The sequence below is a fragment of the Tachysurus vachellii genome, chromosome 23 (genome assembly GCF_030014155.1).
Source record: "Tachysurus vachellii isolate PV-2020 chromosome 23, HZAU_Pvac_v1, whole genome shotgun sequence".
Lineage (NCBI taxonomy): Eukaryota > Metazoa > Chordata > Actinopteri > Siluriformes > Bagridae > Tachysurus > Tachysurus vachellii.
The window spans coordinates 9,107,983-9,134,054 of NC_083482.1; the positions used below are offsets into that span (position 1 = coordinate 9,107,983).

The window sequence follows — 26,072 nt, forward strand, 5'->3', positions numbered from 1 at the left end:
TTTCCTGTACCTCCTTTTTTTGTACAACACAGTCTTGCAGTTGTCTTTTGTTAGTTGGTATAAATTTAGCATTGCAGCCACACCTATCAATCATGATATAATTATGATTATCAATTATAATATCAACAGTTGTTTTCATTTTGTAAACAGTAGTGTCATAAAAAAACCTAGTGAAGTACACCAATAAATCACACACTGCATATTTTATTATTATTATTATTATTATTATTATTATTATTATTATTATTATTATTATTATTATTATATAACAGTATGATCTAAGTAACTAAATCATGCATGATTCTATATTACATCTATCAATTAATTCATGTCATCTATAACAAGTTTGATGAACAAGGCTGAGATAAAACACTATGATAGCATAGACTGATCAGCCATAACATTAAATCTGCTGACAGGTGAAGTGAATAATTTTGATTATCTCCTTACAGTTGCACCTGTCAAGAAGTGGGATATATTAGACAGCACGTTCTTAATGTTGATGTGTTGAAAGGATATGAGTGACTTTGACATGGATAAATTATGATAGCTAGGACAGAACGTATCCAAAACGGCAGGTCTTGTGGCGTGTTCATGGTATGCATTGGTTAGTGTCTACCAAAAGTGGTCCAAGGAAGGACAACCTGTGAACCAGCAACATGGTCATGGGAGCCCAAGGCTCATTCATGCACATAGAAGAGCTCCTGTATCACTGATTGCTAAAAAAAGTCCATGCTGGCTATGATAGAAAGGTGTCAGAATACAAAGTGCATCACAGCTTTCTCCTTGGTCGCAATGCACCTGCTGTACCCCTGTCTACCACCAAAAGTGCCTTCAGTGGGCATGTGAGCATCAGCAAGGAGCGAGATTGGGCAGATGAAGTGGATGGGAAATGTTAAACACATTGTTTCTGGTTACAAACACCTTGCTTTACAGCACAGTGTATGCAGGTTCATGGTCCATAGTGCAAGATCCAGTGCTAGATGCACCAATATTCAGAATAGTAGAGATGCACATTTGAATTCTGGGTATTTTTGGGTCCCCCTTGTAAAGACAAGCTACAGATTTACATATGGAAACCTTGAAACCATAATTACAGTACATCTAGTGATGTTTTGGTTTACTGTTTTAATGTTCCATGACTATCTTCCTGCAAATTCATTTCGAGTAGAGACCTAGTTTTACAAATATGCATGTCTAAAGATGTTTAACACTACACTAGCTAAGTGTGATTTCCTCACACCATGAATTTCTTTGATCAAGGCTTTGATCAAGTTGTTGGATAGTTACGTGCCATAGAGAAATAGACATAAGACACATGCCTAATCAATTCAGCTTGTAATCAGATACCAGCTGTCAAAATGTCTGTGAGGCCCCTTGTCTGCAGAATGAAATTTATTACTTTGCTTGTGGTTGAGATGCTCAAAAAAAAGAGAAATATCTGTAGAAAATGCCAAAGTAGTGTTATATACTGTATGTGTTTATCCAAGTTATGCATATATTATATATGAGTAAATTACTGCATGCAGGTATATAAGATCTTACAGACAGAATATAGAACAGTAGTTATCTTCACAGTATGACTTTTGTGACTATGGTAATGCTCTACAATTGTACACTCAACCCCACAGAGAAAAGAAAAATACAAGCTTGTCTTAATTTCACATTTTCTATGTTCATTGCTTTCTTGCCAAAACTCCAGGCTATTTATCACATGGCTGCCATGCTGTTGTATGTTCCAAACACTCAGTGTGATGACTGGCTCTGTTTGGAATAACTTTGTGTGACAGCACGTCTCCACACTAAGCCTCAAATGGATAAATAGGCGCTGCCTTTCCAATTATAAAAATGTCTTAAAAATTCCTAAATGTGTCGGATCTCGAACTGCAAAGCTGTCAGTTCAGTTTCACATGTTGTCTGTGTTTTATGAATATTTATGACTCAGGATTTCAGTTGCTGTGGAGTGTAATATTATTTATTAGGATGTTTAGTGCACTTTCTTTTTATGTGACATGTTTTGTATGCCGCAATATATTGTCCACTAGTGTAAAATATTCTAATTGTACACAGCAGTAATCTGAAAAAAAAGTGTACGCTATGGCATGAGATTTTAGAAAACAGGAGGAGTGTGAATGTGAATCTATCTTTGAGTGTTTATAATATGTACAGTATGAGTGTACTCTGGAGCAGAAAGTGACAGTAGATACGTGGCTTCAAGGGGGAGAAGACTTTAAACTGAGATATACACAGTATGGGCTACTGAGCTTTTCAACAACATGAAATAAAACCTACCTGCTTTGTCACTCACAGTGTATTCCTTGTGCAAACTACTGAATAATGTAGGATATTTCTAAAAAAAAATAATGCAAAACTAAAATATAATCCCAATGTCTCCTATGACAGTATGGGATAAGGGAGAATGGCAAGACAGTCCATTTAAGGAGTATAGTTTTACAGTTGATAGACATCGACAGGTTCCTTATTCCCTGTGTGTGTGTGTGTGTGTGTGTGTGTGTGTGTGTGTGTAACCAGTTTTCAACATTGTGTTACACATTATGGTTCCATGACTCTTATTCTAAATGTTTCCTTTATCCTAACATCGATTATGTTTTGTGTTCCAATTTTAGCAGTTCAGCTTGTGTGTAAAAAAACAATCAATACCATTTTTCTATGCTAGTAGTTTTTGTAACAATTGGACTGCCACCAATATTTTCACAAAAGAGACACGTTTTTTTAACCTGGCTGCGAGTTGTGATAGAATATTGCACTGTAGTGTTATTTAGATTGAACACATACATCACTGAGTTATACAGATATCTTGATCAGTAAGATATCGAAACCAAAACGCAAAGATAATGTAACATTATCAAGGGAAAATCTGTTATCCATCTGACTGCAGCAGAAGTAAAAGGTCTATACTTGGCCAGAACGCCTCCGATTGTTGAAGCAATTGTGCACATTATATTATTTGATTAATTTAGAAAATAGAATTTATGTTAATTACTTTTTACACATTGAGATGGGTATTTTTACTGCTGCATTATTTTCTGTTCCTTTATCACTTGAGCTGAATTAGATATTCTGAAAATGTCTTGAGTGAAAAATGCAAATCTACAGTTTAGTAATAATGTACAGATGATTCAACATCAATTACAGACTTCAGACAAAATGAGAAAGTGGTAACACTTTGCTATTATCCAGATTTTTGGATCACTGCCTCCCAAAATGTGATCTGAACTTTTTGGTTTAAAAAGCAATATAGCATTTCTATTTAATAGAACCTTAACCGAAACCTGTGTGCTTATTATATGGTATAAATGTTTACAGCATGTGACTCTAATTAGTCTGTTGTTATAGCTTTTTATTCTATAGCAACATTCACGGTCACTTATTTATTAACATAATTCACACACGTGTTATTTTTATCATTTGTAAAGAGCATATTTTGTTTGTTACACTATGGCCAAAAGTACTGTATGTAGACACCTGACTATCACACCCATATGTGCCCCTATATTTGTTGCTCTGAAGTTGGAAGCACAAAATTGTGTAGAATATGTATGTATGCTGTGGTATTACAATTTTCCTGCACTGGATCTAAGTGGTCCAAACCTCTTCCAGTATGACAATGCCTCTGTGCACAAGCGAGCGAGATTCATGAAGACACATTTTGCCGAGGTTGGAGTAGAAGAATTCGGGCAGTGTTCACAGAGCCCCGACTTCATCCCCACAGAAAATCTTTGGGTTGAACTGGAACACAGACAGCACTCCAAGCCTCTTCGCCTGACTTCAATGCCTGACCTCACTAATGCTCTTATAACTGATTGGGAAAATCCCCACAGCCATGCTCCAAAGAGTGCAGGCTTTTTGACAGCAAAGGGGTCTAAATCTAGACCAAGATGTTTAAAAATAACATGTGTGTGATAGTCAGGTGTCAACAGAGTTTTGACCATTATAGTCCATATTTGGAAATGATGCAACCACAGATAGATAGATAGATAGATAGATAGATAGATAGATAGATAGATAGATAGATAGACAGACAGACAGACAGACAGACAGACAGACAGACAGACAGACAGACATGCTTTTATTAGTCTATTTATCACTCTTTTATGATGTGATGTTGCAGGAGCATCATTGAGATTTTAACACTGAAATCAGATCAGACACTGAATTGATTTAGCGAATGTCCATTTTGTTATAGTATCTACTAACTTGATCAATACCTGTGAGGAAATCAGATTAGCAGAGTTTTAGACAGCATTAGGTATCATGACTAGTTCCTAACATAATCTTTAAAGCAAGCCTGGAATAAACTTAAAAAGTTAATCAAAATATTTTCAGGGGCATTTTGGTGAAATCCATTTCTTTTCGACAGTATATTAACTGTGGAAAAATAGCTTTGGGCATTTTGTTGTCGGTATTGACTGTTTTCCAGAATTTAGCCATCACAACACCTTTATAAATATTTTTATACACCTTTATATAGTTTATAAAGACATTTATAATTCATAGTGTTGCAGAATGCAAACCAAGCATGCAGCTGTGATGATGAAGGTTATAGTTATTACTCTTCCACCCATTAATGGCTCTCTGGCACTCACAACCTTCCGGTCACTAGCGCTGAGCTACCACCGTTGTACTAAATGCAGAATAAATAAATATATGTATATAAAACAAACCTTTCCTTCATATTTTAAAGAATCCTCTTGAGATTCTCAGATTCATATTGTAAACAGAGGTGTATGTACCTATATAGAAAAGCAAATTTACCAAGGTATTGACAGTCTGAATGCTTGCAGGCATCGATTACCAAATAGCTCAACGGTACATTTATATTTATACACTACATTTCAAAGGGAAATCATTAAAAGAGATCATTGTAATCTCCAGTCATCAGCAATGCTCTAATTCTCTTGACAATTCATATCTCAGCCTTGAGATGGCAATCTGTTCCCTGATCATACTTCCATTCTCCTCTTAGCCTGAATGTAAACAAGCTCTGCACACATGGGTAACCTACGAGCACACACACACTCACACACACATCCCTTTTACTTGAAAGATGTGAAAGATTTATGCCGCTGTCAGGATATGACGGAATGCAGGAGTGACACATTGCAGAGCTGCTCTCCAGAGTCTACACCTTAGTTACTCTATTAAATGTGGCAAAATTCTACATTACGCTACGTTAATATCCAGCATTCAGGTTTCTTAAAAAATGTATGTAGGCCAATAAACTTAATGCTCTATTTCCTACTGAATATCTAGGGAACCAAGTGTCTAGCATAATACCAAACCTGCAAGCAACAACGTAAGGAGAATATATTATGCGATTATTACACTTATAGTAATAAGCATTCTACAATACAGTATTATGAGAATATTTTGAGTAATGGCACATATTTTTAATATAACCCATAATATTTTATACTAACCCTAATAAATAGTTATTTTAAGATATTACATTGTTAATTCTGCTTACTATCTCATTACTTTGCCTTAACGCCACATTTCACAACATCTCATCTATCATGAGACTATCTAGAGTAATTTCTATTAGTTCCTTAATGGTAAATAACATTCTTTATTAACATTATCTTAAGAGTGGTCCGGAGTCTGGCATTCCTGCCTCACAGCTTCTGGGACTGTGAGGTGTTCACCGTGTTTTGCCCGTGTTCATGTGGGTTTCCTCTGGGTGCCCTGGTTTTCTCCACTGTCCTGAAAGCACACAGATATCGACTGACCCTAGATGTGAATGAATAGATGAATTTGTTCTAATGTGTTCTTTGTAATAAGGAATCACTCTAAAGTGGAATATAAATTGAGCTATTAAGAGTCCACCGGGGTTGACAAGCTAAGAACCCTTAGTGAATTGAAACTTCTTCGGCTCCACCGTTAATCATGTTTACTCATGATGACAAGTTTGACTTTCCTAAATGAATTAACCATAATCGACTGAGATATTGAGAGATCGTGCTCATTTTATCTAATTGATTTTTATCAGCTCTGGTATATTTAATCACAACCTCACTATATATGTTTTAAATATCTGACCAGTCAAAGGTTCCTGATATGTTTTTAATTTTCTTCCCTTACATTTTCCAGCTGCAGTCTTGGGGAAGGTTTACATTTTAAGAATACAAAATGATGAAGTTTATTCCAGCAGGACATTTTGTGTCTTGGGTTTAACAGATGTTCCTAGAGTAAATGGATATGATGTGCACTTCCTGACATTTCAGTTCCAACATCCTCTTCCAGATTGCCTGACAATCTCTTGCCAGTTTTCTTGACATATATATATTTTCAGTGCTAACTCGACCCTCAGTCTTTCTTCAGACTAAGTCAGCAGACCAAGAATATCTATTGAATACATTTATCTATATTTTCTAGGGTAAATGCATTTTTTTCTTTACCATCACGATACTAAGCACTTTCATAAACCATAGGGGGTGCACTTTTAGAACATGACTGCACCCAATAGAAACTAGAGCACATATTTTTGAAAGATATTCTTAATTAAAGGGACCAACATTCTTTAAGGGAAAAAAAAACTTATTTGAATAAATCCAGGTTTATAATGCAAAGTGAAGAAAAGCTTCTAAAATATGTTCTGCTGAGATTTAATAATAAAAGGTACTAAAACTTAGTTAATAATTAGGATCAAATGTATTGATTAAAAATAATTATGATTACTATTTTGATTTTATCAGGCAGCCACATTATTATCTTTCTGTTATATTATTATCTTGGATTAGGCATGTACAGAATATGTTGATCTTTGTTGTGATCACCTTTTGTTCTCTCTCTCTTTCTCTCTCTCTCAATCTGTGTTTGTGTGTGTGTATGTGTGTGTGCGCTAAGTGGTTGAGAGGGCACACAATCTGCAGCTTGATGCTTCACTTCCTCTCTCATTAAAGTCCAGCACTCCCCCTTAGCTATTATGTTTGCACAGTATTAAAAGGCCAGCTGTTTGTGACTCACCTACAGTAGTGTGAAAACGTAATTATCATAACACAGCAAAGAAAGAAAAAAAAAACCCAAAACACTGTTTTGAAGCGCTTCCTCTAATATATATTGTTATTTGAGGAAGCATTACAGACCTAGCTTATTTTTTCCCTGAGTTCTTAAGCACAGCTTCAGCTCTTCCCTGTTTTACTGTACTCTTTCTTCATTTCTAAATCTCCTTGTCATAGTAGATACATAGAAATCCATACATTTGTGCAGATACAATTTATTCGTAATCTGTCCTTCAAGCTGACATCTGCAGCTCTGTTCCTCTAAATAAAATCATCTGAACTGAATCAGTAAAGACTGCGCACATGAGCAGAGTGTTAATAATATCTTTCACACCACTGTAGCTGGAGGCAACGGGGAGGCTGGTCTGGAACAACTAGCACTTTGTCTTGAATCACCCAGGAAACCAATTTGCTTGAGATAACTCAGATATTTAAGTTATATACAAGATAAGTGCTGTTGATGAAAGCTATTTCCAGTGTTAGAACAAATTGTTTACTGCATCCTGCCTTTATTTATGGACAACTGTGGTCATTGGCTTACATGTTCAGGTGTTTATTTGGAAGAAACCTTTATTTGAAGCAGGATCTAATTCAAGCACAGGCATAAGACGGTCATCTGTGGTCTTGTGTGATTTGAAACTCACATGTGGACCATGCACTAACATAAATAAAGGTACTAATCTTTACCTTTCCTTGTTGTTGAGGTCGATCCCACAAGGGTACATTTTTGTTTTACTTAGAAAGGTGCATGTAGCTTTGCCATGAAGACCAATTACAGTTTTTGTATGTATGGCTAAAAAAAAATAAGTGTTAGAGGTCAGCACCCCAGCAAAAGGGAACATTAGAGATTAGTACCATTATTTCTGAATGGCATATTCTTTAGATAAGCTGAAACAACAGAAATGATAACTATTTCTTAATATAATTTGATAGCTTATACATATTTTTTGTGTAGGAAATCAGAGCTGATGAAATAGTAACCTATTTTCAAAACTTTCCAATAATCTAATTATCTTTAATTCATTCATAAGCTGTTAGAAAAGAAAAAGGTAAAAAGTTTAAAAGGTGTAGCAAATACTTACTATGCCATTAGTACTATGCCTGTTCTGCTTCAACGGGCGACACAATTATTAACGCTGGAAGTACCACCATCCAGTTTTTTAATCATGCTGCCAAATAGGTTCCATACAGGATGGCAGTTCATTTCAAAGGTTTCCTAATAGGCAGCTAATAACAGAGTGGTGCTACTTCCTCAATTAACACTGGGTCATTCTTGAGAGCATCAACTCTATTAACGTTAGCTGACTATTACAAGGGCTTTTAAGTGTTATAACTTGGCTTGGAGGTCACATGCATGTATAGCAGTCTATAAAAGTGAACGAGCTTCCTCACAGAATGTATTTGGTTACCAGATAAGCCTTTAACGACGGCGCTGCTTAATCACATGTAAAGCAAAGATGTATATTAAAGGTTAGCTAATATTTACACGCTTTAACTGACCAACATCGATGTTTCACAGCTTCTTGCACGGGTTGTTTTTCATCATTTCACCTTTTCCTTTTGGAAATATAAAATATCTGCATCCGATAGCGTGTTGCAATGAGACAAACCGGTGACAATGTAACAGCGTTAATAATTAATGCGAATCTATTCTAGCATTGACCTAATTACTGGATTCAGTCAATCCATGAATCCTCTACACACATTTTTACATATTTCACTGCACAATAAGGATTATTTCTATGTGCAAGCAACACCAATCCAATAACTTTAATAAGATTCAGTTCATGATGTCTGATGAGGCGAAACGCATCATTTGTATTTATTATAAACAAATCCCAACCTTAAAAAGGACTTGTTTGAAAGACAGTAATATTCTCTGTTTCACCATGACTAAAACTATACTAAATTTAATTTGTGAATTACCATTTGTGAAAGGGGGGCACAGTGGCTTAGTGGTTAGCACGTTCGCCTCACACCTCCAGGGTCGGGGTTCGATTCCCGCCTCCACCTTGTGTGTGTGGAGTTTGCATGTTCTCCCCGTGCCTCGGGGGTTTCCTCCGGGTACTCCGGTTTCCTCCCCCGATCCAAAGACATGCATGGTAGGTTGATTGGCATCTCTGGAAAATTGTCCCTAGTGCGTGAGTGAATGAGAGTGTGTGTGTGCCCTGTGATAGGTTGGCACTCCGTCCAGGGTGTATCCTGCCTTGATGCCCAATGCCTGAGAATGCCTGAGATAGGCAAAGGCTCCCCGTGACCCGAGATAGTTCGGATAAGCGGTAGAAGATGAATGAATGAATGAATGAATGAATGAATGAACGTTTGTGAATATATGATATCCTTTTTGAAGAATTTTCAGTGCATTAACCTGCATCAGACTCATCACACTAAAATTTGAGTTTATACTGTGTTAGAAATGTTTTTATATTTTTCATAATCTATAATTTTTTCATCTAACATGTTCAGCTTTATGGTTAGTTTCACAGTTTTGTACAATACTGTTCTGTTAACGCTTATTAGTGTCAAATAAATGAATCAACCTATTAAGGTCAAATGTTCAGACAATTACTATGTTTAAAAGAAAAAATCTTTTAGTCATTAAGAGGATTTAATCAGAATCAAACAGACAAAGGATTTATTGTCTTTAGGCGGGATGTTTAAAAATGTCTGTGATTTATAAATGTGTTTAGTGCCTAACCCTGAACCCTGAAAGTAATCTGTTATTAATATACTAGAATATAGCAATAAACTGGAAGATATGTGACTGTTAAACATACAACGGACAAAAATTTGTCCATCCTTTATTGAAGTTATTTATCAAACTAGACTATTCACAATGAATATTTGAAATAATTGCATTCAGTATGCAGCATTTACCTACTCTTTATTTTCTTTAGAGCATTTTGCATGCATGATGATCCCTCTGCCCTCTCCTTCTTACATGATCTGAACACTGAACCGTAAGCCAAGATTGATTAGACATTTCAGTTTCACAGCTGTTATCATTTATGACAATACGTGCATATCCAAATGAGCGTTAGCACAGAAAAGACCTTTTTAGTAATTGTGAACTGGATCATTTGCTCTGTTTTTTTGCCAATAATATTTCTGTTATCTCAAGCACCTGTGTGTAATTGACTCATAACTGAGCTGTGAAAGTAAAAATGGACACTGAAGTAGAAAAGGTTACCATTTTTAATGTTTTAAAGTCTGGCATTGTTCCAGAGGCAAGGGTCGATGAACACATTTGTCTTCGGAGAATTCCCTGCCTTTTGAACATGAATTATGTATTAATAAATGGTAAATTAATCATTAAAGGATATGATGAATATGAGAAATTATTAAAAAAATGTGCTATTAAAAAAACTCCTCAAGAGACTTCTGTCAGATATGAATATATCAATGTGAACACCAAAAAACATCTTTAATGGCTTCACCACACATTTAAAAATACCAAATGGCTTTAAGTTCAAAGCTACATTTGGCTTAGAAATACTAGGCTTATATCTGGCATCAAAATAAAATTTATTCCATCCATTCAAAGGATGGCATATTTAAGGATTAACACTTGACATTTATAATATGGATGATTGTCAAGCATAATCATTAATTAAGTGTAAATAAAAAATGTATATACCTTATAAAAACTTGGCAATGGACATTTACAGAAATTTAATCAGACACGTGTACATTTACAATGTGTCTAACCATGTAAGTACATCACAAGAATTCCAGTATGCTTAACCCATGAATATGATTTTTCGCAATCCTTTTATTACTATATTCCCATGTACAGAGAAAGAATTATGTACAAAAAAAAATAGACAAAAGGCAGAGACAAAGACAAGTATGGATTAAAACTGGCCCTCTGTTTTCTGGCTTTTAAATAATTAGAGTCAGGCAGACTCATGTTCGTCTTTTACCAAAATAAAAGCAGAATGTTAGGTCCCTCGGAATACTTTCTGACTTTGAAGGAACAATCCCCGCAGGTCTGAGCTGTGTATTTTGAAAAGGCTTTAGTTTAGATATTGTTTCTTTTGTCAATTCCACAAAGGAAACACAGAATTTTCTCTTGCGTCTCAAGCTAAATCTCTTGCCAGGGATTTTTTTCACACGAACTGAAGTTTTGACTTTTACATCATTTTCATTCTGATCTTATGGGTTTCCTCAGTTGGACTGGTTTGCCCCTCTACTCTACGTGGCACATACTCAATTTCGATGTTTGGCTTGGCATTACCTTTCCCCCGACTCCAAAGAAAGAGGAGTACAAGACAAAACAATACCACTCCAAGGAAAGAAATAAATCCCATAGTAGTAGCAATGATAAGAGTCTTCATATCAAATGGAAATTGGACTGATCTACCAGTGTCATTGGCACCACTATCATTGGGCTGATTGGAGATGAAAGCAAATGTCTTATTAGACTGATGGGGCCAGTTGGGTGAATAACTATGAACATGTAGATGAGCAAGTTTGGTGTCATTACCCCCAGCATTGGTCGCAATACATGTATAGGTGCCATTGTCTTGTATTTGGGCATATCGTACTTCCAGGGTGCCATCCAGAGACACAGACAGACGTCCAACTGTTTTGGTGGTGATGAATTGCTTCCGAGGAGACTGCCACATGATCACAGGGGTTGGATCCCCATCAGCTTGGCATGCAAAACGAACTGTGGTCCCTTCATCCACAAATCTCTGTAGGGGTTTATGGTCCCGGATCTTAGATTTCTGACAAGTAAAATAATTCGAAGGGAGAATATCCGGGAAATCTTTAAACTCTTTTCCTTGCACAAACTCAGGGGACAAGCAAGATGGCTGCTGCTTGTTGAAATTGAGCCTCCAGCGGCGGCGAAAAACCCATAACAAGCGGCAGTCGCATGCCAAGGGGTTGTCATATAGGGCCAGGGTCTCAAGATTACCAACTGAGTGAAAGGCAGACTCTTCTAAAGTGCTCAAGCTATTGCTGGAAATGTTGAGAACCTTAAGGTAGTTTAGTCCTCTGAAAGAGTAAGGCTCAATAGTGACCAATCGACCCCCTACTAAGTCGAATACCTGCAGCCTCATCAGGTTGTGCAGTTTGTTGCCCTCCACAGTCTCTATGGGATTGAATGAAAAGTTGAGAGAGCGAAGGTAGACAAGGTGCTGGATGGCCACGTAGGGGATGGCAGTGAGGTTGCAATGTGTGATGCTCAGTGTGGTAATGTTGAGGCCATGGAGGGACTTATCGGTCAAGATTTCAAGAAAGGGCCAATTTGTTATCTCTAACAATTTCAGCCGATAGAGTCTCTTGAAGGAAAAATCTCTAATGAGGTTCACATTAAAATGCCACAACTTAAGTACCAACAGGGTATGGAGATGGTTTAAGGCCTCCGTGGGCACGGAGGTCATGTTGCACCTCTCCATGGTGAGCTGCTCTAAACTACTGAGTCCATGAAAGGCTCTATGAGAGATGAAGACCAGCTCACTATCTCCCACTTCCAGTTCTTTTAGATTGTAAAGGTCCTGAAACATGTAATCCAACAAGATAACTATTTTATTCTCACTAATATCCAGTCTGGTGAGGTTACTCAAACCAGTAAATACACCTAGCTGAATGAGCTTCAGTCTGTTGTTGCGCAGTCCTAACGTCCGTAATCCAAACAGATTACTAAATGCACCTGGCTCGATGACTGAGATGACATTCTCATTAAGCTGCAGGTCCTCCAGGTGAGGATAGTTGATGAACTCCTCTGGGTTGATGGCTTTCAAGCGATTTTTGCTCAGGTCCAATAGTCGCGTCTCAATAGGGATTCCCTCTGGAAGGGCAACCAGCTTTCTGCGGTGGCACAGTACAGAGCGCTCCTGGGCATTGCATTCACAGCGGGAAGGGCATCCTGTAGTGGAACCCGACAGCACAGTGCCCAGCATCAGGATAAGAATGGGCTGCCAGCATGCCACCAGGTAGCTGTGCCCACTCACCACGCCAGCCACCATTCTGCTGGTTACCTGCTGAAACACAAGCCAGAGGTACTGTGTGAATGTATGAACCTATAGACAGAGCATGAAAGGCAGAAAAATAAATAAATCATGCTGATACTTGACTCTCCTTACACAGATTACTGCATAAACACCACAAAAGCCATTTAATTAATGGTACCTTGGAACAAAGAAATAATGAGTTTTCTCAGTTTAGCTTTATGTTATTGCAATTGTTTATTTTGTTAAGAGAATTACAGCATGCAGCCAGTTTTTATTCCATCAGTAGCTAAATATAAGTCAAGTAGATAAAAGTCTGTCATACCATTTAATGATTATACATTATAATAATTATATTTTAGAATGATGGATTACAGTGAATAAAGCTACAGGCTCCAGAATTCACAATAAAACACTGTTACCACTGTTTTTAAATATAATGTATTCTGTAGTGCAACACTGGGGGGAGAAAAAAGCCCCTGAAGATGAGAGTACAGTATAGAGAAATATTGCGAGTCAGGAGTTATTAAATCCTGTGTGACTTTGACTCGCGGGTGTTTTAACTTGCAAAAGCCTTCAAGCTCTGCTTCCCAAAATTGATCACACAATCCTCTTCTTACTCCTTACAGCTCTGTGGTTTAATAAAATAAAGATAGCGCTTCAGTGTGGCTGACGTGATTTTTAATATTTAAATCAACAGAGATGCATATCTACAACATACTGTAGCAGTGAAAAGGCATCTCAGCTACTAATTTAAGCTAATACGGTTTGTCTAATGCTCATTATTCCAGCCTTATATATCGGAAACCTGCAGTCTAAATGATAAAGACTTTGCCTATGCTTTATTTATAGATGTAGTCTATAGTATTGACATTGTCGTCCATCAGCTGCCTAAACGCCCTGCTTTGTTACTGTTAAAGCCTAAATTTGCAGACCAGGGAAATCTATTTATAAAATGGTGACCTCACACATAAATAAAAGGTTGAAAACAAGCACAAGATATAGCAAACTTTTTAGCAATCTCTTTTATCTGTAATTACTAATAGTTTTGGATCATGACAATGCATATTAAATTTGTGTTATAAAATGATTAAGCCTGAGATGTCATAGACAAGCTCATGACAAAACATTCTGCTGTAATGTGGAGTGATGTTTTTCCACCCTGAACCTGATTTATTTTACTTATTAAAGAATTACATGTCTTACTTTTGTACTATTTATCCTTTTATAGCTTTATTTAAAATTGAGGGCCTGCCATCAAGCAAGTTTCCCCACTTTCTATTGAATTTCAGACCAAAAAATTTAAACTTGTTACCAATGCCCTGAAGACTTCCTAATAACTTCCTAAAAAATACTGGATACTTCATCGATAAATGTTAACAATTAGACATTCCTTTTTTTTGTTAAATAACATGCTTTTATGTTTGATCCCTTTCTGTGATTGACTTACTTGGCAGATGCTCCATGTAATCTAATAATGGATAAATAAAAAAAATCAGGTTACTGACATAAAATAGCATATATAATGTGTGATTGGTAAAAGCACCAGCATCATTTTGTCGGGTGTGTTTCAGCAATGATGCACATAAAAGGTACTTTTATCTTTTCCAAATAATTTCCTGTTGCATGAAAAATAAATAAATAAATAAATAAATAAATAAATAATAATGAAAAAAAAAATATATATATATATGCACACTTACAAGATGTCTACTATACATGTAGTTCTGTAATTGCTGAGATTACACATCTAAAGCTCAACCTTCTTCCTAGTAACTTCCTGTAATTTTCTATCTCTGCTTCTCTGTTCTATATGCACTCTAATATTCAACAACCCTAAACATAGAGTCTTCAGTTGGGGTTGGGGAGGGGGTAAGGGATTAGCTGTCTGTCTTGTGCAAAGTAGAACCCACCCAGAACTTTAGCCCTAAAGACATGTTCATAGTTTGACAGACTGATGGCTAATTATAATGCTGCATCGATCATCTGTGGGCACTCAATCAACTCCGATCTGAAGATCCAGTCTCAGCTCCACTTCTCTGTTACTGAACTTTCTCACACAGCTTAAACTAATTGATCAAAGCATGTATAATACATGCACCTACTGAATAACTAACGACTTTTTACACAAACCTACTCCCACAAGCCCGATCATCTATAATGAGGCAGCTGTAAAAGTAGTGAAGGTTAGTCTAGACTGGTCTGTGTGTGGGTAAATGTCTCAGTAAAAGTTAACCTCAAATTAAAATTGAGCCCATATCCACCCACTGCAGCAATCAGCAATATGGCAAATTACAGGGCTATTCATCAGCATGTAGAAGGCTCTTGGGTTTAAATACACACTGAAAAAAACAATGAGAGACATTTGAAGCCATATAAACTCACATCAATGCATCCATTCATTTAATTACGTGTGTGGTTTTAAAGAATTAAATTATGACACTCATACCACAGGCTTTTCAAAATGACAGAAACTATAACATGCATACTAAAATACCACTGCGACACTTATTATAGTCATTATAATGGTTCCAAGAAATGTTATGATTTCATTGAAACCTAATAGAAACCCGACAGAAACCTGAAAGAGCTGCACAGTGTTAATCGGCAGAGCTGAACGATTTAGATGAGCTGTGAGAATGAAGAAAAAGCAAAAAAGCCTCCATGCAGCCATCTGTTTATTGCAGCACCATGGCAGAGACACTGAAGATGACTCCATCTGCAAATGTATCCAGGTGTGTTTGAGCGCATTGGGAACTGCGCCAGCGTCAGTGTGAAATCGAATAAGTAGCTCTGAAAGCGTCTTCTGTTCATTAGTGCTCCTTAGTTAGGTTCAAAGAGTTGTTGTAGCCCACAGTACCTGACAGTCATATATCTGCTGAGTGTGATCGGCATGCAGCTCACCACCCTGCAGGGACTGGCTTGGCCATCGTGCATGAATTGCAGCATCGATTAAAAGACTAAAATAGCAGCTGTAGCAGTGTAGGTGTTGGGGAGGGTTGTTGAGTGGTGGTGGGGGGGGTGAAGGTCATGAAGTAAACGGACCCACCATAAACATGGTGTTTTAATCATGCTGTATTTACTGCTGATCTAATCCAGCTCAGAACATCCTGCCCCAAGTGCCACAAAAGTGGCAAGGATCTTTTTGATTAACCTGTTATAATGATTTATATGATCTACAGCCTAAATAACTCATAGCCTTCTCTTTTAAACTTTAATTGCATGGGGAAGCTAGAGTTTTTGTGAGGCGGAAAAAAAAATGATATCTTCTGTGGAAATTCCAATATGCATTTAGTTCATTTGAATGAATTCATGAAGGCAGAGATATCAGAAGTGTGTTGTAAATTACAGTGGGTAATGACTCTTTAGTGCACTAGAAAAATTCCTTAATTAGAAGTACCCATGGATATCCAAAAATCAATGTATCTGCTTTAGTTTATTGTTATGGTGACACATAATCCCTACTGAAAATAAGTACTGAAATGTGCACCCGATTTACCTCTGATAGGAAGCTAATTGCAAAAACAGCATTTGTATTACATGGCTCCTAATTTACAAGTTGCTAAGAGGCATACATTAAGTAATAGAAATGCTGACTGAATTGAAATATATCATTGTCTTTCTCCAACAGACATACAGCGATTAATCCTTCTGATGTGAAATAATATATAAAATATACCCTGTTTAAATCATCTTTAATCTCTCTCTCTCACATTTTTTTCCTGGTCAAACAATTGTAAAGCAAAAAAAATGGATTACTGATGATTTTGCCTCAGTGGTCAACTGAAGGCAACAGAAAGTACATTACTCAACCGGATGGATTTATTATCCAATTAAAAGATTAAATCATTGCTCATGAACACTTTCATTCTGTTAAGATACAAATCCAAGTGTAATCTGGTAACCGTGAATTATTCATGAAGATTAGTAAACAACGCTTCACTCTGTTTCAGGGGCAAAACCTTTAAGTCACTAAAGAAGCTCTCTACATGGAGAACTTAATAATTTACACAATCTTAGAGTTATCTGTGTTCAAAAATTTTTTTTTTTCACAAAGCACTTTTAGAGAAGTCTTCCTTTGTGTGACATCGTACTCGAATATCTTTGTCCATTTATTTCTCTGTATTTGAGAAAATTAAATAAGAGTATTATCCAAAACTGAGGGAGAATCTAGCTCATTGGTATTCTTGTAAATGACTGCAGACACAGCAAAAAACTTACTTAGAGCATAGACTAAAATATAGTCATGATCTTTTGAAATGACATATCACAGTATAGGAGTCCAGTTTAGACATTATGGGGGATAAAATGGAAGTGCATGCTGTTATACCAAAATAATCAACATTATCATTATCAATAATAAATAGTGTTTGATTCCTCTTATGCCACAGAACTGTACTAACCATTCGTGAACAGGTTTATTTATGTGTATTTTTTTTTTAAACATTCATGTTTAAATAACTTGAAAATTATAGGATGAAAAATACGGTTTGTTGTGTATCCAAGAAACCGGAAAACACTAAAACCTCTGTCAGACAGCTTACTATATTACAAACTGTTATAGAGTTACAAACTTCATTTCCCAGAATGCATCACAAACTATAAGTCTGTCCACCAGAAACAACAGTATAGAGCGATCTGACTCATAGTCACTTTCACCCTGATTACTGATTATACACACCAGGAATCAGTCCCCATTCACCACTATATAAGCAAACACAAAACTCTCATTCATTATGCAGTATCTTCTCAGTGCTCTTATTTATCTGATGTGCCAAGCCTTTGATCTGTGTTCATGTTCATGGTTTTTTGATCTGGTTTGTCGCCCTGGTTTTTATCATTTTGCTTTTGCCCTGGAAATCTTGTGTATAAAATGGCTGACCTTTTGCCTGCCTTTGACAATGATTGTGTTAAGTGTTATTTTATTACCTGCAGCTGCAGTTGTGTATTAATATAATCTATTAATATAGAAACAATTACTTATCAAAACGAGCACACGAATATAAACTGAACTATTGTCAGAATTGTGCTGGTGTAGAAAATAAATCAACACCTCATCTAACCAATCAGAATTAAGAATTCTAAAATAACAGCACCGTGTTACTATATTATGCATCCATCTGCTTGGTCTTGGTGCAAAATCTAAATAATGAATTATGTCAAATGCCAGGCTTTTGAAGGACAAGCATTAAATTCTTCAATAAACCAATTTATTATGCTGTGACACACAAAAAAAAAATAACTGAGCTGGGGCTGTATAAATTTTGGCAGCTCAGGTACTGAGGCTTCAAACACTCGTGCAAATCACTAAAGTAAACCGAGCCTTTTATGGTCAATGATAAAAAAACCTTTTTTATTTAGTTTTACATGGTACAGTGACCTAGGGAGCATGAACATTCTGAAGCAGAACATCCTAAGATATTTTATTACACTCTAAAAGGCTATTGTATAATTGTTTAAAAAAAAAGCTTTTTTTTCCTTTATTGTGTCTGAGCATTGCAACATAGCTTAGCATCGACTTAACAGCCTTGCTTTTGTTCTCCTTGGGTGTGAACTGGTAACTTTAGTCAGAAATAGAATTCCTTTTCTAATGTATTTTCCATTGGCAATATGAGACTATAATTGCTCAAGCCTTCACAGTAGCTACAGGCAAGAAAAGGGGCATCAGTGGCTATCACAGGTTTATTTTAACACAGAATGCCTCTGAGAGAAAGCCACCACCGTTCTGTATTCTCAGATGGAATGCCCTATATTTCCGAAACACAACACCGATCTTTGATCGAGGAAAATAAATACCATACTAAGAGGTATAACAATTAAAACCCCCACACTCATTTGGATGCCCACAACTGGCATAATCATGCGTGTCAAAAGCCAGATGACCTGTCAAGGTCAATCAACACTGACCAACCACACTGACAGGGGCTCATTAGCTTGATGTCATTGTGTGAGACTTTGCAAGCTCACACTTCAATTATCTGTTGATTGCAAGAGAGCGACAGAGAGGCAGAGAGGTTTTTCCCTCTTCTCAAGGTGTCCGTCTGCACTTGTGCTCTTTCCTGGTTAATGGAGAAATAGATTTCTTTTAGATTACTGCATCTTCTCAACACTCAAGAAGTCAGGAAGTTCATAAGTGTGTTTCTTTAGAGACATGTCCTCTTCCTCTCTATTCGTCACATTCACGGCCATCAGTCAACCCAGACTAAGAAATCAATTCCATCTCCGATACAGCGGAACCGCTTTATTTATCCCTTTACGGCAGAGGGCTTACACATCCTACGAGTGGAAATGAGTTAAGCTTACTGTGCTATTCAAGTGCGACCATTTAACTGCAAATAATTTCTTGTAAATGCTCTGGATCACAAATAAATAAATCCTACAAGCAACACAAGCTTCATTGTTATCAAGTATACGTATAGGAGTTTGACAACATTGATTTTATCTTTTTATATTACACTGCTAAGGACCAATCTAAAGAAACCCTGTTTTTCCTCATGTTGTTCAGAGCAGTGTAATCCAAACCAAAAGCTTGTCTCTCACTCGCTCACTCACAATTCCTCCTAGAGATAACCTTGGGAAGGAGAAAAATATCACAGTGGTCCATTTCTTCAGCCTCCTCAGTTCCACTGCAGCTTTTATGACCTTGTCTATGAGGCCCTGCTGGACCAAGAAAGACAAATAAGCATTGGAGAAATGTGACCCACGTGCATATTCCAGTAAGGCTCCTAGAAGAAATATGACAACTTCAGATGACTTAAGATAAAAATGATGGTCATATTGCTATGCATCCAATTACCGTATAAGTAATTTAGGTCAGTGTGAAGCACTATATTTTTGGTCACACTGTGCTGTGTTAGCAGTGAAGGCTCTGCTCTCATGCAGATTATATCGTACATGAATGTACAGTATACACTTACTGACAACCTTATTAGAAGCAACTGTACCTCTGCACATTCATGCAATTACTCAATCAGCCAATCATGTGGCAGCAGTGCATAAAACCAATCAGGTTAAATCATGCAAGCACAGTTCACAATGACTTTCACCATAGCATGGCTATTGGTGCAAGGCAGGCTGGTTTGATTTTTTTAGAAACTGCTGATCTCCCGGGAGTTTCACACACAACAGTCTGTAGGGTTTACGCAGTGGGAAAAACAAAAAAGCATCCAGCGGGTGGCAGTTCTGACTGGTGTGAGCTGACAGGAAGGCTAAAGTGCTCACTCTTTATAGCTGTGATGTAACTCTTCATAAAATGCTCACTCTTTATAGCTGTGATGAGCAGAAAAGCATCATAGAACACACAGGTTTAACTGATGTTTTTAGAACCATGAATCAAGCACTAATTTTAACAAATGCCTTAATATATAGTTACGGTTTTTCATGGATGAGATAAACATTCACTTTATTCAAGGTAGGTGAATTAAGTTAACAAATGAATTAGAAACCATTTTTAGTAAGTTTCACAGTCATGGCGATTGTTAATGCTGAATTCTTATCATTTTAACTACTGAATATGAACTAATGCATTAGTAAATGGTAAATGCATGGTAAATAATATTAATGAAATAATATTAGTAAATAATATTAGCCTTCATGTAAAAAAGCTATAGCAAAAAGAGTAAAATAAGGAGATTTGGTTCATCAACCCTAAACCGAAGCCTATACTAATACCATATACACTGCCAGAATCCAGTGATGCATACTAGTATTCCAAAATATGACATTCAAAGACATTATAAAGTTTTATAGAATATTATAGATATTAAATCTGCATGTATTTTGCTCATTGTTATAAACATTGTAATATATGAAATACCTTTTTTTTAGATTTTTTTGCAATACACATCTATTTCACCTCAAGCACAAACTAATAAGTTATTTATTTTACTTAATAAGTTATAAGTTATAAAACACAAAAAAAAATGTTCAATTTTTTGTCCAATTATGTAGGAAGTCAGGCTATGGTTTATATCATGCCACACTCTCTAGGGACTGAAATAATGATTAATTGCTGTTTGAAAAAGACATGACTCAGCACTGGATTCATTCTAGAGCAGTTTAGTGCATGCTATGAGTCTCATTGAAATCTACTGTATGTGAAGACTACAGAGGATATAGAACATAATGCTAGAGTAATGGGATCTAATGGCTCCTTCTAGCCTAAAGGAAAGTATATCGTTTTCTTCATTCCGTTAACCTCATTCATAACATCTCTCTCTATCTCTATCAGCTCTCAACACATTGCAGAGAACTAATAAAAGGAGCACACAGTAGTCAATTTTACAGACCCATAACGCCTAAATATTTACACGACCCACTTAACTGATTATAAATGGGCGCTTATCAGTGAATGGTACTGATGATAGTGTTATTCAGATTTTTGTATCATCATGAGGCCCTCACTTCCCTTCCTTTTTTTAGTTAGGAAGAGAAACCGATTTACTTCAAGTCATTTTCTTTTATTAAAATTGTGTAGCATTTTCCACCCATTTTAATTCTTTCCAGTTTGCTAGACGGTGAATATCCAAAGCCATAGTTAGCAAACAAGTGGGAAATTATTAGACTTGCAGAAGTCTTTGAGTTCATCACAAAGTCATTATGTTAATCAGAAAGATTTATGTGGTAAGAGACATTTGAAATTGAGGTGATAAACCCTGCCCTTGTTAAGAATGGCAAGTCTAGAGACCACCATCCATTACAACATAAGCAGATGTCTTTATCTGTATTTACAACAGCAGTTCATCAGGCAGGATCAGACCAGATCAATAATCGCCTGCCCTAAGCATTCATTTTCCTCCTACCTCTCACACCACCAATTTTGTATAGGAAATCCACTCATGTCCTGAGAATTGTGATGCAGCATTCAAACAAGATGTTTTTTTCCAATAGTGTGTTTTTTGACTTCGAGTTTCATCATCCTTTTGATCTTATTTCTCGACTACTGTAATATTTAGATAAAAGCCAGAAGTGTGGAGTGCATGAAATGCCAAAGTTCAATAAGGTGATGTAGAAATACTGACAGCACTAGAATATATGTTTTTTTTTGTATGAAATATGTCAGACGACAGATGTATATATTATATATGCTGCAAGGTCTACAACTGCTAGAAGCTGAAGCTTGGCTATCAAGCAAAAGTAATGTTTAATGTTTAAGGCTATCATCAATTAAGAGAATAAGATGCTGCCGCTAGCACTAAATGTGATGTAGACATTTGTTTCACTACATTTGCTAGTGAATGCTTATTTGTTTTGTAGGGCTTAACATTTGAATAAGCAGGAATTTGTCAGGGATAAAGCAGAGAGCTAATAAAAACAATATGTGTTCAGAGCTCACGTAAGACCTTAGCTCTGATAATGAGGTCCATCCATTACAAGTTGGAATCATCAAGCACACTGATTGCTGCATTGAAGACGTTATTGCGCTTCTCAGGCCACGGAGAAGCTGAATTTGCACCTGCTGCTGCAGATTGTCACATATCCTGTCATGCAAAAAATCAAACTGCAAGCATTTCGACACAAGTCTGCAGCTAGATAGCATGAAAATGGTTAATAAAAATCCCATAAAATGTTCCTCTTTCCTCATTAAAGCTCTTGAAATTCACTTGAAATTCACCTCTAGCAGCAGGCCTAAGCCGGTAATTACTCCAGCCTCTTTCCCTCCTTTACACACACAGGCCTCTTTGTTTTGGGTTTAATTGAAAAAAGGAAAGGAGAAATGGGAAGAGAATATAGGACGAACATAATCCCGAAAGCAATCTAACTCTTGCTACACTATTTGGAGTTCTTTATCAAGAGTTCCATTAGAAAGAAGCTTATCTCCCAAAATTAGCCACAAGATAATCACGTTCAGGCTTCCTGAATTATGCCAGCATTATTCCTCTGGCCAGCTTTCCATCTCAGGCTAATAATTTTATTACACGGTCCGATACGATCAATGATCTCTTCCTCTCATTTTACACAAAGGACCAAACACACACATTAACAACGGCTCTGGCAATATGATCAGGTCCCCCCCAACCCACCCCACCCCATCCAATATGGGCCACTCTGTGATAAAATATTGCTGGATCTTGAAAATGCAGATGTACTTTCTAATCCACATTTGGACTTATCAACAAACTCCTTTAAATGAGCCAGACGGAGAGTATAAAACAGAAACGAGGACACAAGGGCCCTACCCTACCCATCTTCCATGCAGTCTCTGTTTTTTTCACCCATAAAGCTGTTTTGATTAAATATTAATAGAAGAGAGTCTGGTGAAGTGTAGTGACTCCATGACCTTCTGAAAACAAGTGTGGGAGGCTGGACTGAGTATGTTGTGTCTGAAATGCCACTCGTCCGTCTCTCGTTTTTGGAGTCCTTTTTAACATTCATTTATTGTGCATGACAGAAAAGAGCCATTATGTATTATGATAGGCCCTTATTCCTGTATCAATCTACAATGAAAACAAATGCAGCCTGTCTGTTTCTGTCCCACATTGTTGTCGGTTAAGCACCAAGCACTTCTAAACATAGCAGTGAGAGATGGCAGTGTAGTGTTGAGAAGACATATAGAGAAACCATGGGAGAGAGTGAAGACTAGAGGGAGGAGTAGGGGAGGTTGATGGGTGATTGGTGAGGATCTGAATTATAATCACTCAGAACTCTTGCTTAAAAACAAGCCTAATCAGTGAGTATCTGCTAGGAGCAAGTCCAAGAGCATGTAGAAGTCTTGTGCCTTATCATCTTGGACTGCTTATCAGGCTACACCATTATCATAATGCCATTACCACCATGTGAGATGAGAATTCACCCAGCTGAACGATCTCGCTACGCATAATCGCCAAACGGCTGAAACCATCTTCAACCTATTTATCGATTTTGTCTTAATTGTATCTCGATTTGTTGTACAGATTCACGGTCCAGTGAAAATCACCTCAGTTTGTCTGCTCTAATTTCCCTTCTGAATGTGGCAGGCACACTCTTGCGGCGCAGTTGCTTCATCCTCAGTGTTTTTCCTGAATACATGCTTACATGCATATTTGCATATATTACGTGGTGGTGCATGCCAATCTGCTAAGAGAAAGGCAGGAAGACATTTGGCTCTATGTTCGATGCTTGAGAAAGAGTGCCACCCAAACACTGCTTTACACAGTATGTTGCTTTATCAAGTGTCACCACATTCGGGCTGTAGAGGTAAACCTTTTAATACGCAAACCTTTTGCACACCACCGCATTTCTAATTTTGGATATTTTTTTAAAAGAGTAGCATGATAAAAAAAAAAGAAGCTTCATTCTGTGTAAATAAGAAAGTACAGGTAGTGCCATTTGTAATAGACACAAGACTGATGACAAGGAAAAGCCATGAATCTTTAATGCACCAAATATTCATCTGTTAATTCATTTTTGGTAAGCTGCCAAGATTAAGCACTAAAGTGCATTACTGGTAGATCCTAAAACACTGCTTCATCAACAAAGTAACTGTATTTGCTTGATACAGACAGAGGAAAGGCAAGATAAGAGTGAATGAAATCCTATAGGTAGCAGTGAAATGACTGTACAGCAATTAAGAGTGGGCAGTGACTTAGGAGGGTATTTGCAGATTTCTTGCACACACTGAATATCATTTATATGTAATGCAGATATGACAAAAGCAACACTCCCCTAATCAAGCAGGCACTTTATTTGATTTGAAATAAGTATATGTAAAAAACAACAACAACAAAAAACATATTATCAGGAAGTATGGTGTATAAATATTTTCACACATCATGATCTTCTCCCTGGCAACATAATCCACATTAATCTCAAATCTAAGATACAGTACCAAATTCAGCAGCATTATTCAGCATCTTCCTTCTGGAATACGCATCCAATACACACACACACACACACACACACACACACACACATGCACATGCACACACACACGCATGCACACACGCCCGCACACACACACACACACACACACACAAACATATACATTTATGCTAAACATTACAGACACACTGATTCTCCTCTTCCTTGCAAAGCCACCCTGATTCCTTTCAGTAGTGCTGTAGTACACAGTAGTGCACTTGGTGAAAAAAAGCACCCTTACCAGAAATGTCATGCAGAGAAGTCTAATTTTGGCAGGTCCATTCTGCTGGGGCGCTGTTTAGATCCAAACTGGGCCGGAGAGCCAGTGAGGCACTGAGGAGGCCTTTGAAGAGGAAAAAACAATTCCTGAAGGCGAGCTGAGCTTCAGTTAAACGTTCAGAAGGCAGAACGGGAGCAGCTGTGGTCCTCCAAATACACGTGATCCTGCCCCAGGTACAGGCAGCCATGTAAACAGGAGTAGACCGGCTCCCTCTGCTTCAAATACATGCTGTATCTACCGGAGCGAGAGCGAGAGTGAGGAAAAGGAAGATGGAGAGGGAGGGGTAGCTGCTGTGCAAGGTGGAGGGAGGAGCTGTGGTGCATCGAGATCGAGGCAGAGATGGAGAGAGAGGAAAGGGTGGGGGGAGTTGTTCGGGTGGAGGGAAAGATGAGGAGCGTGCTGAAGATTGCAAAGCCGAGAAATAGAAGAGACAGAGAGGAAGACAGAGAAAGAGAGAGGGGGGAGTCTGCACAATACTCAAATCAGGGCCAATGTGACTAATGAAATTCAATTCTGCCATTCGTCTGAGTGACTGCAGTAGATGATGGAAAGAGAGGGAAAGCGGGAGGGAGAGAGATGGTAGCAGGGAACACATGCATGTCATAACCATGTGGGCTAATTGAGAGATGAATGTACCTCCGTAAAGTCTGTCCTCCCTCCTCCATCACTCTGTCAGTATGGCTCGATTAATGCCGGGCTTTCATGCAGGGCGCAGCGCTCGTCAAAAGCAAGCCTAAGCTGCATTGTGACAAACAGATGACTCAGGCAGGTAAACAGGCAGGGACAAACAACAACCAACTGAGAGAGGGAGAGAAAAAGGTGTAAGTTTGGGCTCCACTGTGACAGACAGGGCACAAGCAGCTGCTCTGTCTATTGCACCGTGAACTGAAAGGGCAGTCTAGTCTATAAGGACTCGCTTTGTGGGAAAATAATCAGGTGTAAATCCCTGAAAAGTCTCTTCACCATTATTCTCAA

General features: G+C 37.4%; 1 protein-coding gene across 2 annotated transcripts; it reads right to left on the minus strand.

Moving 5' to 3' along the window:
- Window positions 1-10,199: 10,199 nt before the first annotated feature.
- lingo1b (leucine rich repeat and Ig domain containing 1b) lies at window positions 10,200-25,336 on the minus strand. Of its 2 annotated transcripts, none has more exons than XM_060859734.1 (2): window positions 25,059-25,336; window positions 10,200-13,009 (listed from the first exon to the last, which is right to left on the minus strand). In XM_060859734.1, the coding sequence occupies exons 1-2, from the start codon at window positions 25,068-25,070 to the stop codon at window positions 11,156-11,158; spliced, it is 1,866 nt and encodes a 621-aa protein (XP_060715717.1). In that variant the 5' UTR covers window positions 25,071-25,336; the 3' UTR covers window positions 10,200-11,155. The 2 variants fall into 2 exon arrangements, with proteins under 2 accessions (XP_060715717.1, XP_060715716.1); XM_060859733.1 differs by having other exon boundaries at window positions 10,200-13,012.
- Window positions 25,337-26,072: the final 736 nt, after the last annotated feature.